Source organism: Eschrichtius robustus, chromosome 4 (genome assembly GCF_028021215.1).
Source record: "Eschrichtius robustus isolate mEscRob2 chromosome 4, mEscRob2.pri, whole genome shotgun sequence".
Lineage (NCBI taxonomy): Eukaryota > Metazoa > Chordata > Mammalia > Artiodactyla > Eschrichtiidae > Eschrichtius > Eschrichtius robustus.
Window position 1 is genome coordinate 82,608,591 of NC_090827.1, and position 21,170 is coordinate 82,629,760.

Consider the following 21,170-nt stretch of genomic DNA (forward strand, 5'->3'; position numbering starts at 1 on the left):
TCAGACAAGAATTTTGAAGCCCGAAAGTATTAAGACACCTACTCCATTATCAGACAGCAGGTCAGTAACAAAGAAAGAATTTGACCTTACACTCTCTGACTCTAATCTTTTCACTTTTTCTACTGCACCTTTATGCCATCAAACTACTTTTTCCTTTTTTTTTGTTTTGTTTTGTTTTCTTTTAGAGCTTGAAATCAGAAATCTCCTGGGTGATTGCTTCAAACATAGGTAATTTCTGTTTGAGAGTCAGGCTTACTAAACATAGATCAGAACTAGAGGCGAATGTTCCGACTTGAACAATAGTTAACTTTGGCATTAGCAGCTGCTTATTGAAGTATTTCAGATTCCTTGCCCTATTTCCTGCCAGAAGTTGATACTATCACATTATGGTATAGTAACTAATGCATTAAATGACTTTTCAAAGTTCTCTCCTGTCCTGGTGTCATATTCTGCATTTTTAAGCAAAATTAACCTAGTTAATCCAGGTCTTTAAAAGTATAGGTACTTATAATAGGTTCACCTTAGTCATTAGAAACTTCTGTTTAATTTTAATCTGAGGTGGAGAATTCTATGACTGCTTTTGACTGCATTCTGTAAAACCATTTCTTATAATGTACTTTGTCTTGGAACTCATCTGTGAAAGCTTGATAACCTTATAGAATATATAAGGGAGATTTTAGGTGTTTCAAGAGAAGGGTTTTTTGTTACTGTCATTTCCTTTTGATTTTTTTTTTTTAGTTTCTGTTTTTAGTTGTTTTTTTTTTTTTTTCCTTCACTTACGCCTTGAAATAACAAAGTGGAAAATAATAGATTTTTCTACTCTGATTATTTACTATTTAAACAGGTTTAGATCATTAAATATTTATTTTCACTATAGCAAAATTTTGAGTGCATATTTATTCTTAGTTTTTAAACTCTCAAAAAAATTAAAACTATTGTTTATTTTCAAATACCTCCTAGTCTTTCAAGGAAATGATTTCCACTTGGGTGACTTTTTTCTGATAAAAATTATTTAATAATGCATTATTTATCACAAATAACATAATATCTCCCTAGTTAGATCACCTCAGGGAGCTATAAGAAATCACCAAAACAATTAATATTTGAACAGTCACCTTGCATTTTATGACAATACAATTACAAGATTGAAATAATAAAAAGATTTGATAACAGTGGGGAGTTTATACAAGATGGTGTTTTCTGTGGTCTGTTCTTTTATTGCCTTATTGTCATCATACTGAATATATTATTTTCTTTTAAACTCATGAAATCAGAATATTACTGTTTTAGTTTAAGCTACTTTAACACAGTACCATAGATTTGGTGGTTAATAGACAACAGAAATTTCTTTCTCACAGTTTTGGAGGCTGAAAGTTGGATATCAGGATACCTGCACGGTGGGGTTCTGGTGAGAGGCCTCTCCTTCATTATAGGCTGCTGGCTTTGTGTCCTCACGTGGCAGAAAGAGAGTGAGCTAACTCTCTGGCCTCTTCTTATCAGGGCATTCATCTCACTAATGAGGGCCCCAACTTCATGACCACATTGCCTATCAAAGTCCCCACCTCCATCACATCAAGGATTAGATTTCAACATATGAATCTGGAGGGAACACAGACATGCAGTTAGCTCATAACAATCACTGTGGTATTTAGCAGTTACGCTGGATTGCACTTTCCTGGGTAACGGAGCAGAGGTGCAGGGATCCCAGAAAGGCTGTTTTCAACTACTTTTAGATCTAGCCTTACCTTAACCAGAACTTCCACCTCATTCCTGATATCATTTGAGATTAGATGTAAACCATGCTAGACTTCTTGGAAGTCACCTCTCAAATGTAATAGATTTTGACTGATGGGTGTTCTTGCGAGAGATTTGTCTTAAGTCATAACGACACTGCTGAATCCATCTGACAGCATTAGGCTATCAAATCATGCCTAACTGAGGAGCTGAATCACATCCTTTTGGAAATCTAGGAATAGAGTAGTTCAGCAATGAAGATAATGAGTTTAACAAGACCAGAAATCTGTGGATCCACTCTGAAAAGATTTTGGACATTCTTGGAACAATGGAAGAACAGAGAAGAATCCAGTTCAAGGCTTTCCTTTATCTTTCCCTGTGAGCCACATTAGATTATTTCTCAAGGTGGGAAATGAATAAAACAAAATAGCCCAAGGCTTTCTAGGCAACCATTTAAGCAGTATAATCCTTAGGTGTCTTGATTTTTTTCTTAAACCACCACTAGATGGGACTCTTGCATCCTTGGTTTGGATTCTTAGCTGCTTTATCTACATATTGGGGGCCTAAACAACTCAGAAATAACAGGGAAGCTATAGCACTTCTTATTTGACAGGTTCCAAATGGGACATTTGCATGTATCATTTAATGTTCAAGTATATAAAATACTATATTATAATATATCATAATTCCCATTTCAGAGATAAAGTCACTGAGGCTGAGAGAGAGAAGGTGGCAGGGAGAGGGAGAGAGAAAGGAGGATAATTTAACATTTGTTGGACAATTCTATGTACCAGGCATACATGCTCATACTCTATCCTCTCAACAATCCCCCTCCCACCAAAAAAAATCATTTTCATTTTACAGATGGCAATGAAGCTTAGCAAGGTCACGTAGCTGCTGTGGCAGAAGCAGAATCCAAATCCATGCCTGATTTTACTGCACATTGTCTCTATGCATAGCCACTTCTCAAGCAATCGAAACACTTTAATACACGATATAACTTTAAAATGTATAAAGAGCTTAGGGGCTGAAGTGTTAGATTCATGATTTTGAAAAATACACTATATGGACATATAATTGGCTTTGAAAGAAGAGACCATTTATAGACTAGGCAGTACAATTTAGCGACGAGTGTGGACTTTTGAGGCAGACTGCCTGGGTTTGTATTCCACCTCTACTCCTTGCTAACAGTGTGATCTTCAGTAAGGTAGTCAGCCTCACTTAGCCTCAGTTTCCTCAACTGTAAATGAGGCTGATAATAATACCGAACTCACAGGGTTGTTAGGAGAATTAAACAAATTAATACATGAAAAGTTCTTATAATAAGATGTGGCATATAGTAGGTGCTCCTAAATGATACTTTTTAATCCTATCTGGAGTAATGTAAGAATATGCGATTTAAGTGGAAAAGGCATCAATTTACACTATTTTTATATTCCATTTATACTACAATGTTGTGATTAAACCTCTGTTTCATTCTTTTCTTTTAAATTAATTAATTAATTTATTTATTTTTTTGGCTGTGTTGGGTCTTCGTTTCTGTGCGAGGGTTTTCTCTAGTTGTGGCAGGTGGGGGCCCCTCTTCATCGCGGTGCGCGGGCCTCTCACTGTCGCGGCCTCTTTTGTTGTGGAGCACAGGCTCCAGACGCGCAGGCTCAGTAGCTGTGGCTCGCGGGCCTAGTTGCTCCGTGGCATGTGGGATCTTCCCAGACCAGGGCTCGAACCCGTGTCCCCTGCATTGGCAGGCAGATTCTCAACCACTGCGCCACCAGGGAAGCCCTCTGTTTCATTCTAAAGCTTATTAGCTTCTTAACCTGTATGTTCCTTCTTATAGAATTTGTGAATATGGTCTCCCAGTGTTACAGTTCACAGATTTTTAAATTAATTATTTCATTTGATGAACCAACAAAAAATAAGGATTTACTCTTGCCAGAATCTGAATGAGGTGGTAGCATTTCCACGTGCCTATAGGCTGCTCAGAGTATGGAGGAGTGAGAGAGACATGTAAATAAATAAGTGATATAGAGGATCATAGGTGCTGGGAGAGAAATATTCCAAAATAAGGTAAGAACAAAAAGAAGGAAGCAGTTAAATCTGAGGAAGTCAGAGAAACCCCAAGGGAAGAAGAATCGAGTCAAGCCTTGCAAATTAGCATAATGGAAAAGGCCATATTCTAAGCAGAGGGTGCTCAATTATCAAAAGCAACATGGAGCATATGAAGCAGATTATTGCTCGGTGTATCTCAGGCATGGGATTCATTTGTTTGTAAGGATGGTTAGACAGAGGCCAGTTCGTGTACAGCCTTACATTCCGCGCTAAAGCCATGGAAACTGCTTGAAGGGTATTTTAGTGAGGGAGTAAACTGAAGTGAGTTTAGGGGAAGACTATCATGGGGAATAATACTAGTTAAGAGGCAATTGATATTATCTGGGTGAGAAATAATGAAGGCCTGAATAGGACAATGAATACTGGTGGAGAAAGAGTTATAGATCTGAGAGAAGCTAGGGAGGAAGAATATGCAGGACATAGTGAATCTGAAGGGGAGAGAAATTAGGCATTGCAGAATACTCCCAGATTTCTACTTGAGTGACTAGATGAATGTAACATCATTCCCTACAATAGAGAATTATGGGAGATGTGGTAGGTTTTGGCTTAGACTATAGATTCAGTTGTGAAGGCTTAAAATTTGAGATTTCTATGGGACTTAACAGTGTGGGATTATTATAAAAGGTTTCTCTGATCTCTCTGTCCTTAGTCTTACTATTCTTCACTCCATTCTACACAGTGTGGCAAGATTGATCTTTCTAAAACTCAAATCTAGTCACATAACCCTCTCCTGCATGAAACTTCCATGACTGTATGTTATAGCCATTGACTGAAACACTTACCAGGTTTATGCGGCCTTCATGGGCCTCCCCAACCTAACCTGTTGTGAGGGTACCTTTTGCTACACTGACCTACATTAGACCCAGGAACATGTTTTTTCTTCATTGAACATATTCCTCAGACTCTTCAAATTTCCTTTTATATATCACTTCCTGTAGGAAGACTTCTCTGATCCCAAAATCTTGGACAGGTACTTTTTAGGCAGTTTCAGAGCACCCCATATTTTCTCTGTTATTTATTACAGCATCTGTGAAATTTGCCTATTGATTATCTGCATCTTCCAGTAGATTATATTCTCCCTGAGCATATAATTCGTATTTTTTGTATACTCATGTATAACAAAGTGCAGACGTGTAGTAGACTGGATAGATTTTTAATTAAAAAACTAATGTCGGGCTTCCCTGGTGGCACAGTGGTTAAGAATCCGCCTGCCAATGCAGGGGACACAGGTTCGAGCCCTGGTCCGGGAAGATCCCACATGCCATGGAGCAACTAAGCCCATGAGCCACAACTACTGAGCCTGTGCTCTAGAGCCCATGAGCCACAACTACTGAGCCCGCATGCCACAACTACTGAAGCCCGTGTGTGCCTAGAGCCCATGATCTGCAACAAGAGAAGCCACCGCAATGAGAAGCCTGCATACCGCAACAAAGAGTAGCCCCTGCTTGCCGCAACTAGAGAAAGCCCACACGCAGCAATGAAGACCCATCGCAGCCAAAAATAAAAATAAATTAATTAATTAATTTTAAAAATTCTAAAATAAAAAATTAATGTCATATCGGAAGCTCAATAAACTTTTATTGAGCCCATTAGAGATATCCAGAAGATGGCCAGAGTGAGATATTTGGCACTGGAGTTCATAAGATACATCCTTAAAGTTATTTGTCATGGGGGAACAGGTTAGGAAATGAGAGTAAATTATATTGCCCAGAGAGAACAGTAAAGTAAGAGGAGTAGAAGAGCAATTATGTTACCTCGTGGAATCTGAACAATTGAGCTACGAGTGGTAACGAACAGCCTACAGAGAGAACTAAAGAAGAGAGTGGTCAAAAGACAGAATGTGCATGGAAATAGTAGGTCTAGAATCTCTATTTCGATAGGACCAAACTATTGGGAAGTGGGCCTTGGGACTGTCTCAAAGCTGTATTTGCAAAGCAAGCCCACTGGAATGACTTGCAGGAGGCCAGTGTATGTAGGTATGTAGAGTTTTGCTTTAGTAGGTAGTTTGATACGTTAGAGGGTTAATATAAAACAGTCCTTTCTTCCTTTCCCAATTTTTCAGATAATTTATATAGTCTGTGCCTAGAGCATCACAGGCCTCCATCTGTCAGAGATGATTAGTTACTCCCTAATAACTTACAGAACATTAGAAGTCTCAATTCTAGCTGTGTACATCAAGTGAAGACTACACTGACCTGATGTACACACCCACTCATTTCCCTGCCTCCCTTACTGCTAGATGTGGCCATATGACTAAGTTCTCAAAGACATATGTACCTGATTTATTCAATCAGCTTGCTTAATATTTGTTCCCCCACTAACTGGCTTGATTATATTTTTGGCAAAAATATTACTTGTAAAATCTGGCCAAATTATTTAATGCTTCACTACAAGTATAAGCAAAATCATATTTGAAGATTGAAAGTAAGAAGAAAAAATTCATACAGTAATGTTACTGACCCTAATTTAACATCTATGCACACTAGTTGTTAAATTAATAAGATATTAAGAACCTAAATATTTTATGTGCCCCTCCTTCTCCCTCCCCTCTTGTTTGCTGGAATGCAGGCCAAGTGCTGGCAAGCCCTCTTCAACCTCAAGGACATGGGCACTACCCTAAAAATGGCAGAGAAACAAGAAAGAGGAAGCCTAGGTCTCTGACACCACAACAATCATACCCTTGGATGTCTTCCACCACAATTGTTAAATGAGAGAGAGGATGAGGTGGTACTTTCATTTTATCTTGTCTGCTTTCCTACTTGCTCACACCAGAGAACAGTTTTTAGTTGGTGCTTAGCTTAATAACTTTTCTAAGAATTAACCATAACATTAGTATATTTATGTAATTTTATGTATGTATATATTACATGTATAACTATATATGTTATATATATATACACATTAAATATTAGTATATAGTACACCATAGTATATAGTACACCATATACTATGTACACACTATTTTGTGTGTGTATATATATATATATATATATATATATAAAATGTTACATATATAATATTTTGATTAGACTTATGGAACACATAAAATATTTACTTAAAACTGTTTAAATGATCGGACGTCTCTTAATCCCAAACCTTCCAAGGCATCCACTTCCCTAGTCATTGAATTCTGGGAAAAAAATAGCTAGTATCAGACTGTTTTTGTGTATTTATGTATTTAACCCCAAACACACACAAACATACCCACTCATTTATAATATATGTCTATATCCACACAAATAGATGTATTTGCTTCAAAACTATATTTATTAAGCCATTCAGTTAGAAAATATGTGCCAGACACTTTGCTAGACCTTAGCAACACAAGGTAAACAAAAAAGATGTTATTCCTACACTCACAGAGGTTACAGTCTGTTTGAGGAGAAGGGAAGGTAAACAATGGTTTATATTATGATATGCTATGTTCTGGGAATATTCAGGGTGCGCTCTGATAACCTGGAAGGGGCAGTCAACACAGACTTGGTATATTAATTCATCCTCATAGCTTGAGGCTCCACCACTGATGCCCCAGAGTTCCTGAATATTCATATGCATGTATGTATATGTACTTTCACATACACTGATTGCAAATAAATTGCAGTCTGTATCCATGAAGGTTCTTAATATCTTATTAATTGAACAACTAGTGTGCACAGATGTTAAATTAGGGTCAGTAACATTACTGTATGAATTTTCTTCGTACTTTCGATCTTAAAATATGATTTTGCTTATGCTTGTAGTGAAGCATTAAATAATTTGGCCAGATTTTACAAGTAATATTTTTGCCAAAAATATAATCAAGCCAGTTAGTGGGGGAACAAATATGAGGCAAGCTGATTGAATAAATCAGGTACATATGATTAAAAACTTGGTTGATTTCTTGAATTTTCCTGTTTTTAACAAGTTATTTTTAAATGATGTCGATATAGTGATATAACAATACTCTGACATTATATTATAATTCATTTTAATTCATTTTTATATGTCTTCAAAGTTCTTCTTTTAAGATGCAGTTAGCAGGAACACAGTGAACTGTTAGAGCATCTGTTTCAAATTTAATTGCGCTGGCCAAATGCAGAGATTTATGAAGTTGCCTTGTTGACTATCAGTCATCTGCTGATTATCAGTTCATTCTTTACTTCCAGAAGGTTGTCTATATTATATTGATTCATTACCTTGCTAAATATTACCTAGCTTTTCTGATTAACTGTCAAACTCAACTACCCAGACACAACCAGAAACCCAGAAGAGAAAAAATATACGTATGACTAATAAACATGGGAAGTTATAAAAAATCATGTATTAAAATCAAGGCGCTGAGCTTCAGGTTTCAGCACTGACATGTAAAGAGCTTGCAAGCTGTCACTCCCATCTTTACAATAAGAAAAAGCTAAACAAATGAAAATTAAGGGCTTTTACTGCATTCGTACAAGAATCAAGGAGACAGGCAAACTGCCATCCCAAATTGTGAAGAGGCAGACGCACTGAGAGACACAGCTAAGATTTTCTTTTTAGCTGAAAGAGATGCTGCTTAAGCATCTGGTAGAGGCACTTGAATGGTCATTGTCATGAATTGTTAGAAACTGAGCGTGTACTCATGTGAATGTAAGAAACTCCTAAGGCCACAGTCTTATGGGGGATCCCCACATATTCGTGGGCTTTACCTCCCCAGAACCCCACTAGATTCTCAAGGGAAAGATGTGAGAAATATCCATTCTTGACAATGGCAGAGGAAAGGGCAAGGGAGAAGAAGCTTTTTTGAATTATACCCAGAGCCTTCTCCAGAGCCAAAGCCCGTGTCCAGGGGAAGGGACTTGGCCAGAGCCTCATCCCAGCTGACAGAAGGCCAGACCTCCCACGCCAGGCCCTCTAGTCTTACTCTCTCACCTAAGGAGGTTTGAGGAAATGAAATACTATCAACAGAGATCAGAGCATCAAGGAAATAGATTGGGCATGCTACAGCCGCTGCAAGGAGTAAGCAGAATGGGGAAGAAAGCTGTACAAGTGGAGAAACACTTGTGAAGCTACAGTCTGAGACACGGGCTGCCTAAAAGCCTGAGATCTAATCAGAAGATTGTAGACCAGTCTCCCTCCCGTACACCTTACCGCCACGCCAAGGTGATGCCCGTAGAATAGCAGCAGCTTACAGCAGAAAGAGCTGAAGACACAGACTCCCTGGGAGGCGGAGTAGCTAGGGAAGTCCAAAGTCAAAAGGTGAAGCCACAGCAAGAACACAAAAAAACCTTGAATCCTGCGGCACCTATAATGACAGCAAACATTAAACACAGCCAACCTCTAGCCAAGTTGACATAAATCCTACCCTTAAGGTCTATTTATCTCAGTTCCTATTACCCAAATCAACATGATCAGCTTTCAACAAAAATTTATCAGTGATGCATGCCAATTATATCTTCATAAAACTTGGGGAAAAATTTAGAAGGCATGCCAAAAGGAAAAATAAAAAACAAAACACAGTTGGAAGAGAAAAAGCAAACAACAGAGCCAGACTCAGACATGCCAGGGATGTTGGAATTATTAGGCAAGGAATTTAAAATAACTATGATTAATATGTTAATGTCTCTAATGGAAAAAGGAAACAACATCCAAGAAGAAATCAGTTATATAAACAGAGAGATGGAAACTCTAAGAATCAAAAGGAATGATAGAAATTAAAAAAACAACAACACAATAACAGAAATGCCTTTAGTGGGCTCATCAATCAACTCAATAAGGCTGAAGAATGAATCACTGAGCTTGTCTGTAGGTCATTAGAAACCTCACAGACTGAAATTCAAACAGGAAAAGAAAATTGAATAAACAACAACAAAAACAAAACAACAAAACATTCAGGAACTGTGCTACCATTTTAATGGGTGTAACATAGTCATAATTGGAATATCAGAAGAAGAAGAAAGAACAGAAGAAATATTTGACATTAACAGGCTGAAACTTGCCAAATATTAATGACCAAACCATAGGTCCAAAAGCTCAGAGAACACCAAGAAGGATAAATACAAAACAAATCAAAACAAACAATAAACATACCTAGTCATATCGTATTCAAACTACAGTAAACCAAAGGCAAACAGAAAATGCTGGAAAAAAATAAAGAAAAAAGCAACCACCTTAACTCTAGAGGAACAATAGCCAGAGTAATCTTTTAAACAAGAGATACTGACCATGTCACTAACCAGTTTAAAATGGACTCTGTAAAGCTTTCCCATTGCTCTTGATAAGAATTTATATCACCTGAACACCATCAAACAGGCCCTGGATAGTCTGGCTCTTGTCTCCCCCTCTCGCCTTCTCTTCACGAAACCCTTCTCTTCTGCCTTCCCACCTTCCAGGATTCTCTCCATGCCTCACAATGCCGTGTTTCCCCATGTCTCTGGGCTGGGTCCTGTGCATATTCTTTCCTCAGTCTAGTATTATCTTCCATTGTCTGGTGACCATTTAACTTACCCCTTCATTTCCTTGGGGAAGTCTAACCCAAATTCCCATCTAGGTAGGTCACCCCGTTACAGTTCATCATAGACCCTGCCCACTTGTGATGTTATGTTACTTTGTGCTCTTTTGAAAAAATGTCTCGTAGAGAACTGATTTGGTTTGGCTCGCATTCCATTCACAGCTCCACAGAGCCCAGCACAGAATGGGAACTCAATGCCTACTTGCTTTATAGAAGAAGGAAGAGATTTCTTGCCATTATCCTAATAAATAAAGGCTTATCAATTACAGATCATTGGGGGAGTAGTTTCAATTAAAAAACTATTTCATGACCTCTTGCACTCTGCTATGCCCTATTTATTTAAAAACTATTTAATTTAAAAACTATTTAATGATCTCCTACCCTCTGTTATGCACACTTTTACATTTTGGGGAGAAGAAGACAAACTCTAATCCATATAGTTTACTGGGGATATACAGTCATGTAAACCAACAGAAAATTGAAAAAGGACACGACCTATGGAGGTATGCATAGGACCAGGTCATAGGTGCCTATTTTTTTTCCTTTATGGATGAAATCCTGCAGAAAGAACAAGTTGAGCTGTGTGTACTGCAGCATTAGTCCAATGTGCATTCTTTAGGTGCAGGAATCTTTGCTATTTTGTTCATTGGTATGTTCCCAGTGCCTACAAAAAGTACCTGCAGTAAGTAGGTACTCAATAACTTAAGAGAAGAAATAGGATTTAGCTAGGTAAAAAAGAAGGATGTGTGACAAGGAAAAGATTCTAGGGAGAGGAAACCATGTGTTGCCCAAACTGACAGAATATGAAAATGACTTCATTCTGATCGCAGAGGCCTTTCATTGAGAAAGGGACATCAATATTTGGGGAAAGGGATATGAGTTTTGGATTTATTAAATCCATGATGTATTCAGGTAAGCATAAAGAAAACTTTGTAATCCCTCACAGTGTTGTCTACATTATAATTAACCTTTCGATCATGTTCTTCTAGATTATAATCAATAGTTCACAAATTTTAAATTAGTGGAATTTGAGATAATTAGGTTTTAGGACAATGATATGCTATCCAAGTTCTAATTTCTGTCTCTAACACATAGAAGTTTCAACTTTTTTGTTATTCAGATGTAGTACAGTTATGCGTTAAAATTTCAACCTTAAAAATAAACTAAAATAGCAACCTTTCATACTGCACTTATACTGTATTTGTAAATGTTATTATTATCATTTTTTGGGGGAAGGGGTGATTATTGCTTTGTCCATGGGGCTGAAGGGGCAGGCAGGGGTGGGGTGTGGAATCCACCATTTTGTTTCCAGAATGTCTGTTGTTTCTGCCATTTCTAGCAGTAGCCAGCAGGTGGTATCAAACAATTTGACATTTCTGTTCTATTGCAGTTTTTGTGCCTGTTTGGTTTCTGACACTTCTTCCTAACTTCCCACACCCTAACCACAAACAAGCATTTGATGGGGATAAAGGTCTCAAGGAGTATTTTATTTTTCTGATTTAAATATGTCCTGACTTTGCTTTCAGAGTGATGTTTTTTTTTTCGCACACACACTGAGGTGTCTTTTTTTATAACAGAGGCATTGCTTTACATGCAGTAACTCATTTGGTTGCTATAACAACAGGATGGGAAAACACTATCCCTAATCCCCACTTTACAAATGAGGAAATTGTGGAACGAAGAGGCTAGGGAATTTCCCTAAGGTCACAAAATTAGAATTCAGGCATCGGGCCGTGGAGCCCACAGTCTCAGTCTCTGTGCTGAAATCATTTCCCCTGATTTGATTTTCTCCTTTCAGTGTATATTTTCACTCAATACTAAGCATTTCTTTACTTTGACACCATTTTCTCAGCTACTATGAGTTGATGTTTTTGGCACCTACACCTTGAAATAAATATTACACAGAATAAAATCAGAATATAAAATAGCTATACATTAGATATTGTCTGTGTATGGGGAATGGTCGCATATTTTTCACGTATATGCATAGAATTTTAGTGCTGAAAGCACTTTAAAATACCTGCCTTTTATTTTACTGAAAAAGAAACTTAGGCTTCCCAAAGAAGCATTGGGATTCAGTGGTCACACAGTGGTGATAAGGGAAGACACAAGTCTGTTAAAGTAATGTTGTGGGAATATTCATTTATGGAGGCCCTACTAGGTATAGAAAAATGCCCATTGTTGGGAGATGGGCTTGTGGAAGGTTTGTGAGGTTTCTAGCTAAGTGCAGCTCTTTAATTCTTAGCTCTTCTATCTACAGTGTAATGGGACCAGGCTAGACTCAACGAGCGGGCAGAAGAGCTGACGTATGAGAATCTTAGCCCTCCAGTAAAAGGAAGAATGGGAAGGATGGGAGGGAAGGAGAAAGGAGCTTATTGTCCATGTTAACAATTTTAATGTCAAGTTTCCACAATCAGACGAAAGAAAATAAAGTTTAGATATAGGGAAGATTTGAATATGGTGAAAAAGAGCCTCCTAGTAGATTCATATTGAAATTGCTATAACGTTTTATTGGCTTGAATGACTAGACTCACATCTAATTTTAAGCTAGCAGTATAGACTTAGAATCATAGTTAAATTTATAGTTTGCCATAACTTGAACATGCATTTTTTGTAGATTTTCTTTAAGTTAGTCAACACTAATGTATCTATCAGTTGTTCCCAAGAATTCACACTTGAATTAGAAAAGATTAAAAGTCATTAAGTATCTCTTGTTTAAATCAAAAATTTTGTATTTTTTCTTATCACAGAAGCAAAGCAGGTTCACTCCAGGAAAAATTTTTAAAAATGACTTTCCTTCAATGTTAATTCCCCAAAGTAACTAATATTATTGTCTTAGATTGTACCCTTAGAGATTTTGTCCTTTTATGTTTACCTGATAAAATACCAAAAAAAGTAAAACAATGAAAAATCAGTCCCAAGTCCAGTTCTGTTTCATCATTCCAAACCATGTGCTATCTTCTCCCCTAAAGTTACCAAAGTGGTAACTTAAGATGAGTGTCTTTTCTGATTTTTTTTTTTACTAAGTTCATGCAGTATATCTATATTGATGCACAAATTCATTTGTGTATATTTTCGTGAATCTTGAATCATGAAACATTTTTAAGCAAAATGTATTGTAGATTTTTTGCCATCAATGTATAGCCCAACTTTATTCTTTTCAATATTGTATTGGTATTACTAATGTAGGTATTCAACAATTTATTAAACTATTTCCCAAATACTGACTGTGCCACTTTTGCCACTTTCTTACTTTTATAAGCAGTGTTCATGTAAAGGGCCTTGTGTATCATTTACCTTTAAATATTTTTCTGCTATCATTTAAGTAAAGCAGATTTCTGATAGACGTAATAGTAATAACAATGAAAAAGAGAAGTAAAATAAGTAACATTTAATAAATTCCTACAATGTTCCAGGCTTTGTGGTAAATGCATACTTAACCTTCACAACATTCTTCTGAAGTAGATATAGTCTAAAATTCTATTTTGAAGATGAACATAATGAGAATAGTTGAGAAACTTGCTCAAAATCACACAGGCAGCAAGTAATGGAGCCAGAATTCAAACCCAAGCCATCTGATGATAAGGCCTTCTGAGGAAATATCTATACTCTTATCCAGTATTTAATACTGCCCTGGCTTATCTAGAAAGATAACTCCTAGGTCTCAGGGTAGACCCTCAAAATGTTAGAAGTGACATTACCAAAAACTATGGAGTAAGAAATACTAAAATCCCACATCTTCATAAAAGCAATAAGAAACTGGTAAAACTGTTAAAATCAGCTTTTTCAGAACTTTGGAAACTAGCCAACAGCTTGCAACCCTGAGTACATGTATTCAAGAAAAATGGTAGAATCTTGGTAGAGAATAGTAATCTTTATGGTGTTGCAACTTACACTAGTCCTATACCCACTCCCTACCTAAGTGGTAGTCTTGAAAATAAAGCCTGAATTCCTGGTACCAGAAGGAGGAAAATGGAGCTCATCCAAAAAGAATTATCATTACTTCATCTGTATGATGCCTCCCTGGAAGATCTTCTCAAAAAGCTTGTTTTTATTTCACTTGACTCAGAATTCCCCCAGTGCCAAAGCTACCACCTGAAGGATGCATACTGAAAGCATTTCCAGGCAAATACTTTAGCTGCTTCTGCCTGAGGCAGTGGATAACATCTGGGGCAAACAGTGGGCTAACCAAAAGGTTTGAGAGGAAAAGCTGGTGACTGAATTGTACATAAGTGATTTGAAAAGCACTGACATATTTCCTGGAATCTAGAAGGCCACATGCATACATAGAGCTATGTGAATACACAAAAAAAGACTGAGAAAGCCCAAAGCTCTCCCCTCTTGTTGACCTTGAGCCTCTACACAAGCAGGAAGTGGATGAGAAGGCAGAGTTGTAAACTGCCTGGTTGAATGATGAAGACATATCCCAACCTGCACACAGAATCACTGGACAAAGACTGAGAGATTTTTTTGGTTTCAAGTGTTTCAGAAAAACTCTATGCAATCATTAGATGACTACTAAGCTAAGAAAACAGAGACTTAATGGTCCCAAATGAAAAGAATACAGACTTTACAGAATTAGTTAAGAAAAGTCACTAAACAAACAAAGACAATAAATACAACAAGCAGTAATTGACAAAAGACCCTGGAGAGGGCAAGAATATGATTTCCAGAATTGCCACATTGCAGTATTCAAAAAGTCCAGTTTACAATAAAAATATAAGTTCCGCAAATTAAAAAAAAAAGTATAGCCCATTTACCAAAAAAAAAAAAAGATTCATTAGAAACTATACCTAAGGAAGCCCAGATGTTGGGCTAAGTAGACAAAGACTTTAAATAAGCTACATTAGTTAAAATAGAAGAGCTAAAGGAAACCATGTCTAAAGAATGAAAGAAGAGTATAATAATGATGTCTCACCAGAGAATATCAAATCAATAGATAGAAATTATAAAAAGTAAACAAGTAGAAATTCTGTAATTCAAAAGTACCATAACTGAGAATAAAAATTTACTAGAAGAGCTTAACTTTAGATTTAAGCAGTCAGAAGAAGGAATCAATGAATTCAGAGATAGGTCAATTAAGATTCTTAAGTATGAGGAACAGAAAGGAAAAAAAATGAGGAAAAATAATCAGTGCCCAAGACACTTGAGGCATATTATCAAGCATGTCAGCATATGTATAATGGTAGTCACAGAAGGAAAGGAGAGAGATAAAGGTTTTAAAAATATTCGAAGAAATAGTGGCCAAAAACTTTCAAATTTAATGAAAAACACAAATCAACACATTCAAGAAGCTCAGTAAACCAGTAATAGAATAAATTTAAAGAGACCCACGAATACATACATCAGAATCAAACTGGAAAAAAAGAGAATCTTGAAACCATTTAGAGAAAAGGGATGCCTCATGTAAAGAGAACTCTCAATATGATTAACAGCTAACAAATCATCAGAAAGCATGGAGGCCGGGAGACCGTAGGATATCATATTCAAAGTGTCAAAAGAAAAAGATTCTCAAAGATTTTATATATTTGTTCCTTTGTTCTCAAAGGAACAAATATATAAAATACCTATAGAGAATAAAGAGAAAATGGCAGAAGTAACTTTTCTCTTATCAGAAATTATGTTATATGTGAATACATTAAATCCATCAGTTAAAATGCAGAAATTGGCTGAATGGATAAAAAACAAAAAATAAAACATGATCCTACTATATGCTGTCTACAAGAAACTAACTTTAAATTCAAAGATACAAATAAGGGTAAAATAAAAGGATGGAAATAGTATATAACCAAAAAAAGAGCTTGATTGTCCACACTGATAACAGACAAAATGGATTTTGAAACAATAAACTTTCCCAGAGGCAAATAAGAATATAAAATAATGATAAAAGAGTCAATCAAGAAGTTATAACAGTTATAAATATATATGCACCCAACAAAAAAGCCTAAAAATACATGACTATAAATTGACAAAATTGAAGGGAGAAATTAACAGTCCAAAAATAATAGTTGAAGAGTTCAATGCCCCACTTTCAATAGTGGCTAGAACTAGAAGATAGAAGACTTGAATGTCAGTATAAGCCAGCCATATCTAGCAGGCATCTATAGAATACTCCACCCAAAAAAAGCAGAATGTACATTCTTCTTAAATGTACATGGAACATTCTTCAGGAAGACAGTGCATTAGTCCACAAACAACTCTCAATAAATTTAAAGATTGAAATCATACAATGCATGTTCTCTGGCCACAATGGAATGAAATTAGAAATCAATAATAGATAAAAATTTGAAAATTTACAAATATGTAGAAATTAAATAAGAAACTTCTAAATAACCATTGGGTCAAAGAAGAAATCACAAGAGATAGTATAAAATACTTTAGAATGAATGGAAATGAAAATACAACATACCATAACTTGTGGGATACAACAAAGGCATTTCTCAAAGAGAATTTTATGGTTGTAAACATCTACATTATTTTTTTTAGATCTCAAACTAATATCCTGGCTTTCCACCTTAAAAACTAAAAGAAAAAAAGTGCATATGCAACCCAAAGCAAGAAGGGGGGAATTAATAAAAATTAGAACAGAGATAAATGGAATAGAGAATATAAATAACAATAGAGAAAATCAACATAGAACCATAAGTTGGTTTTTTAAAATGTCAACAAAATTGTCAAGTCTTTAGTTAGACTGATCAAGAAAAAAAAGAGAGAAGACTCAAAATTTTAAAATCAGGAAATAAGAGGGCACATTACAACTGACCTTGTAGAACTAAGAAGAATTATAAGGGAATCTGTGAACAACTGTATGCCAAAAAATTATATAACCTGGACGAATTCCTCAAATCAGAAAGTTACCAAAGCTGACTGAAGAGTCTGAATAAATCTATAACAAGTAAAGCCATGAAGTGGGTAATCAAAAAAATCAATAAAAGCCTAAGGCCGATGGCTTTCCTGGTTAATTCTACCAAATATTGAAAGAATTAACACCATTCTTTCTCAAACTCTTTGAAAAAATAGATGAGGGAACTTCTTGACTCATTCTATGGAGCCATTTTGCCAAGATACCAAAACCAGACAAAGAAATCACAAGGGAAATAAAAAGCCCTGCAGATCAACATCCCTTATGAATATAGATGTTAATGTCCTCAACAAGAAACTAACAAACTGAAACCAGCCACATATAAAAAGGATTGCACACTGTGACCAAGTAGAATTTACCTCAGGAATGTAAGGTTGGTTTAACACACAAAAAGCAATCAATGTAATACCAAACATATTTATGAAATATGAAAAAACACAAAATCATCTCAGTAGATTCTGAAAAACAAAATGAAACATCTTTCATGATAAAAACAGTCAACAAACTGGCACTAGAAAAGGACTTTTTTAACCCAGCAAAGAGGATCAAAGAAAAGCCCACAGCTAACATCACACTTAGAGGTGAAAGATGAAAAGTCTTTGCTCTAACATCAGGAACAAGACAAGGATGTCTGCTTTCACTAATTCTATTCAACATCATACTTCAGGCTTTAGTTAGGGCAGTTAGGCAAGAAAAACAAATAAAAGGCATCCAATTTGGAAAGGAAGAAGTAAAACTCTATTTGCATATCACATGATCACATGTTCTTATACATAGAAAACTTTTATTAAACCACATAAAAACTATTAGAGCTAATACATTCAGCAAAGTTTCAGGGTACAAGCTCAACATTAAAAAAATCAGTTTTGTTTGTATACACTAGCAATGAACAATCTGAAAAGGAAATTAAGAAGAAGCTATTTTTATTTATGTAACAGCCAAATGAATAAAATGCCTATAAATAAATTTAAGTTTAAAGATGAAAAACTTGTATACTGAGAACTATAAAATGTTGCTGAAAGAAATTAAAGTTCTAAATAAATGGAGATGATATATGTATATGTGATTTAAATGGATAGATATGTATCCCATATTTGGGAAATGGAAGACTTAATGTAGTTAAGATGGTAATACTTCCCCAAACAAGGGATTCGATGCAATACCTATCAAAACTCCAATGACCATTTTTTGAAAAAATGAGCAACTGACCATAAAATCATAGGAAAGTGTAAGGGACCCTGAAAAGCTAAAACAATCTGAAAAAAGAATAAGAAATTTGGAGAACTGCTTCCCAATTTCAGCACTTACTCTAAAGCTATAAGTTATCAAAACTGTGAAATTTGCATAAGGACAGACATGTAGATTAATGGAATAGAATTGAAAGTCCAGAGTAAACCCATATATCTATGATCAATTGATTTCATCAAAAGTGCTAAGATCATTTAATGGGGAAAGAAAAGTCTTTTCAGCAAATGTTGCTGGGCCCACTGGCTATCCACATGCGAAAGAATGAATTTGGACATCTACCATACACAAAAATCACCTCAAAAAGGACCAAAGACCTAAATGTAAGAACTAAAACTATAAAACTCAAAAGAAAATATAGGCCTAAATCTTTATGACCTCAGATTAGGCAACAGTCTCTTAGATATCTATCTGTAATCCCTATTAAAGAGGATGTCAATTGCTCCACATCCTCTTCAATGCCAGGATAGTATCACTCTTTTAAAGTTTTGCTAACATTTTGCTGATAATATTGTTTTAAAAAGGTATCTCATTATTGCTTTTTTTTTCCCTTAACTGCTGGTGAAGTTAAATATATTTTCATATATTGATTCGTCATTTGCATTGCCATGTATATATATATGTGTGTGTGTGTGTACAGGTGGATATGGTTGTGTTCGTGGGTATGTGTGGGTGTATCTGGCTTGTATTCTATTTAATTATTCTCCTCTACCAAATTCTCGAAAGAAGACACCATCTAAAACCTTTCACAGTTTGATGCATGCAAACACAATGTATTTCTGTAAATGTGTTTTTTAATATTGACTCGGCAGCAGGTGAGCTAAATTTATTTTTCTACCTTTTATTCCTACTACTACCATCATATTCCCAGATGCATTCACTCATGATTAAATAGAATTATTGCTATTTTGAACTGCTAACTCTATGGTAAGAGAGAAAAAAGACTGTTTTATTTATCCTAAGGGAAAGTAAAAAATAAAATATAAAAAATTTCAGTATATGAATGAACATTTCTTTAACATTTCAATTGTCTTTTAATTTAATGTATCCCCTATGTACATAACTAATCCTCTCTTGAATCTCTGATAAAACAGGTAATTGTAGACACTTTGACTGCTGATACTGTGACTGGCTTCTGAGTTATTGCTTTCTTTTTACTTAACCATTGTGACTTCCCTGACTATAGGCAGAAAAGCTTTATAATGCAAGGAACGAAATTATTTTTTAAACCAACAAAGGTATAAAATATACCTTTTTAGTGATTTAAATTTTATAAGGTTTGGGATTTAGATGCTTGTTTTATTTTCTGCAGATTCTAAGCTTCATTAGGAAAGAAATTATGTCCTCACAATGCTAGGCAATCCAGAATTAATTTCATACTTAGGTAGCTATACTTAGAATGAAGAACTTCTTAATCATAGTTCTATTGTGACTACTAGTGTGGATGATTGGTCATCTGCTTAGAATGATTCAAATAAATGATGAACAAATTAATGTGAGGCTTTGTGAAAGATTTTTTTAAAAATTAATGTTAATGGACAATGGGTCAATGTCAAGTCCTTCTTTCCTTATAGGAAATTCGACTTCAGTTTCACCAGTCTTTCTAACCTCAATGGTATTTAAGAGAAAAAGGAGATTCATACAAACAAAAATGAAAAATGAAAGCATTTCAGAGTCATCACTTCAAAAAGCATAATAACCATTTACGATAATTAACTTTGCACTGTTTTCTTTCTGAAGATTTTTCTTTGGTTTTTTAGTGGCTAGAGGTGGCACTGAAAGTACCTTTGGGAAAAAAAAAAAAAAAAAAGTATTTCCAATGCTGTCCTGCTGGTATTTGTTGATGTTTTTGCTTCCTATCTTTCTGCAGGAGTAACAACTGTTCTCACAATGACCACTCTAAGCATCAGTGCTCGGAATTCTCTCCCCAAAGTGGCTTATGCAACTGCCATGGACTGGTTTATTGCTGTTTGTTATGCATTTGTGTTCTCTGCCCTAATTGAATTTGCAACTGTTAATTACTTCACCAAAAGAGGATGGGCTTGGGATGGAAAGAGTGTAGTAAATGACAAGGTAAGTGAGAACTTCCTTCTCACCGTGATTAAGAGAATCCCCCAACAGATTTAGCTTGCAACAGACACTGTTCCTCAAAACTGACATTAAGAACATTCAAACATAAAAGATTTCTTTCAAAGTACGCTCTTGCCTGAAATCCTTTAGGAGTGCTGGTTGTATTACTTCTGTTAAAACCACTTCCTAGCATCTTTTGAGCTCTGTGTGTCAGGCACTGTGCTAAGTTTTTTATATATGTTCTCTCGTGTAATCTTTACAACTTTATAACTAGGGTTTCTTTTTAATTCTCCTTTTTTTCTGATGAAGAAGCTATGGATGGCTTAGTGAAGTTATTTACTTGCTCAAGCTCACACAAATTAATAAGCATACTTAAACCCAGATCTGCCTGACCATTAAATTCATGCTCTTAACCACGCCGGTTTATAGGAAAAAGATTTGGAAAAGAAAAGTGGGCATTAACTTTACCAGTTATAGAATTTCAGGCCCTATCAGTCAAGTGGGCTGAGTTACTCTTCACCTACCCCCATCTCTGTTGCTTGGATGTAAAAGACTGGCAGCATCGTAATCTCTCCCATGTGGTATGGAATAAGTAACTAGGTAGCAATGCCTAGACATTTTAAGTTGCTCCTGCAGTCTATAAGAGAAAAAGTATTTGTTTTGAAGATTAACTTCTTTGGCAATTAT

At 35.7% G+C, this 21,170-nt stretch overlaps 1 protein-coding gene across 1 annotated transcript in view; it reads left to right on the forward strand.

Annotated features, from left to right (window-relative positions):
• GABRA2 (gamma-aminobutyric acid type A receptor subunit alpha2) overlaps positions 1-21,170 on the forward strand; it is a 122,789-nt gene that overhangs the window by 92,311 nt on the left and 9,308 nt on the right. The window contains exon 9 of the mRNA XM_068542238.1: positions 20,284-20,486. Within this exon, the coding sequence (XP_068398339.1) occupies positions 20,284-20,486 (203 nt within the window). The remainder of the gene's footprint in view (positions 1-20,283; positions 20,487-21,170) is intronic.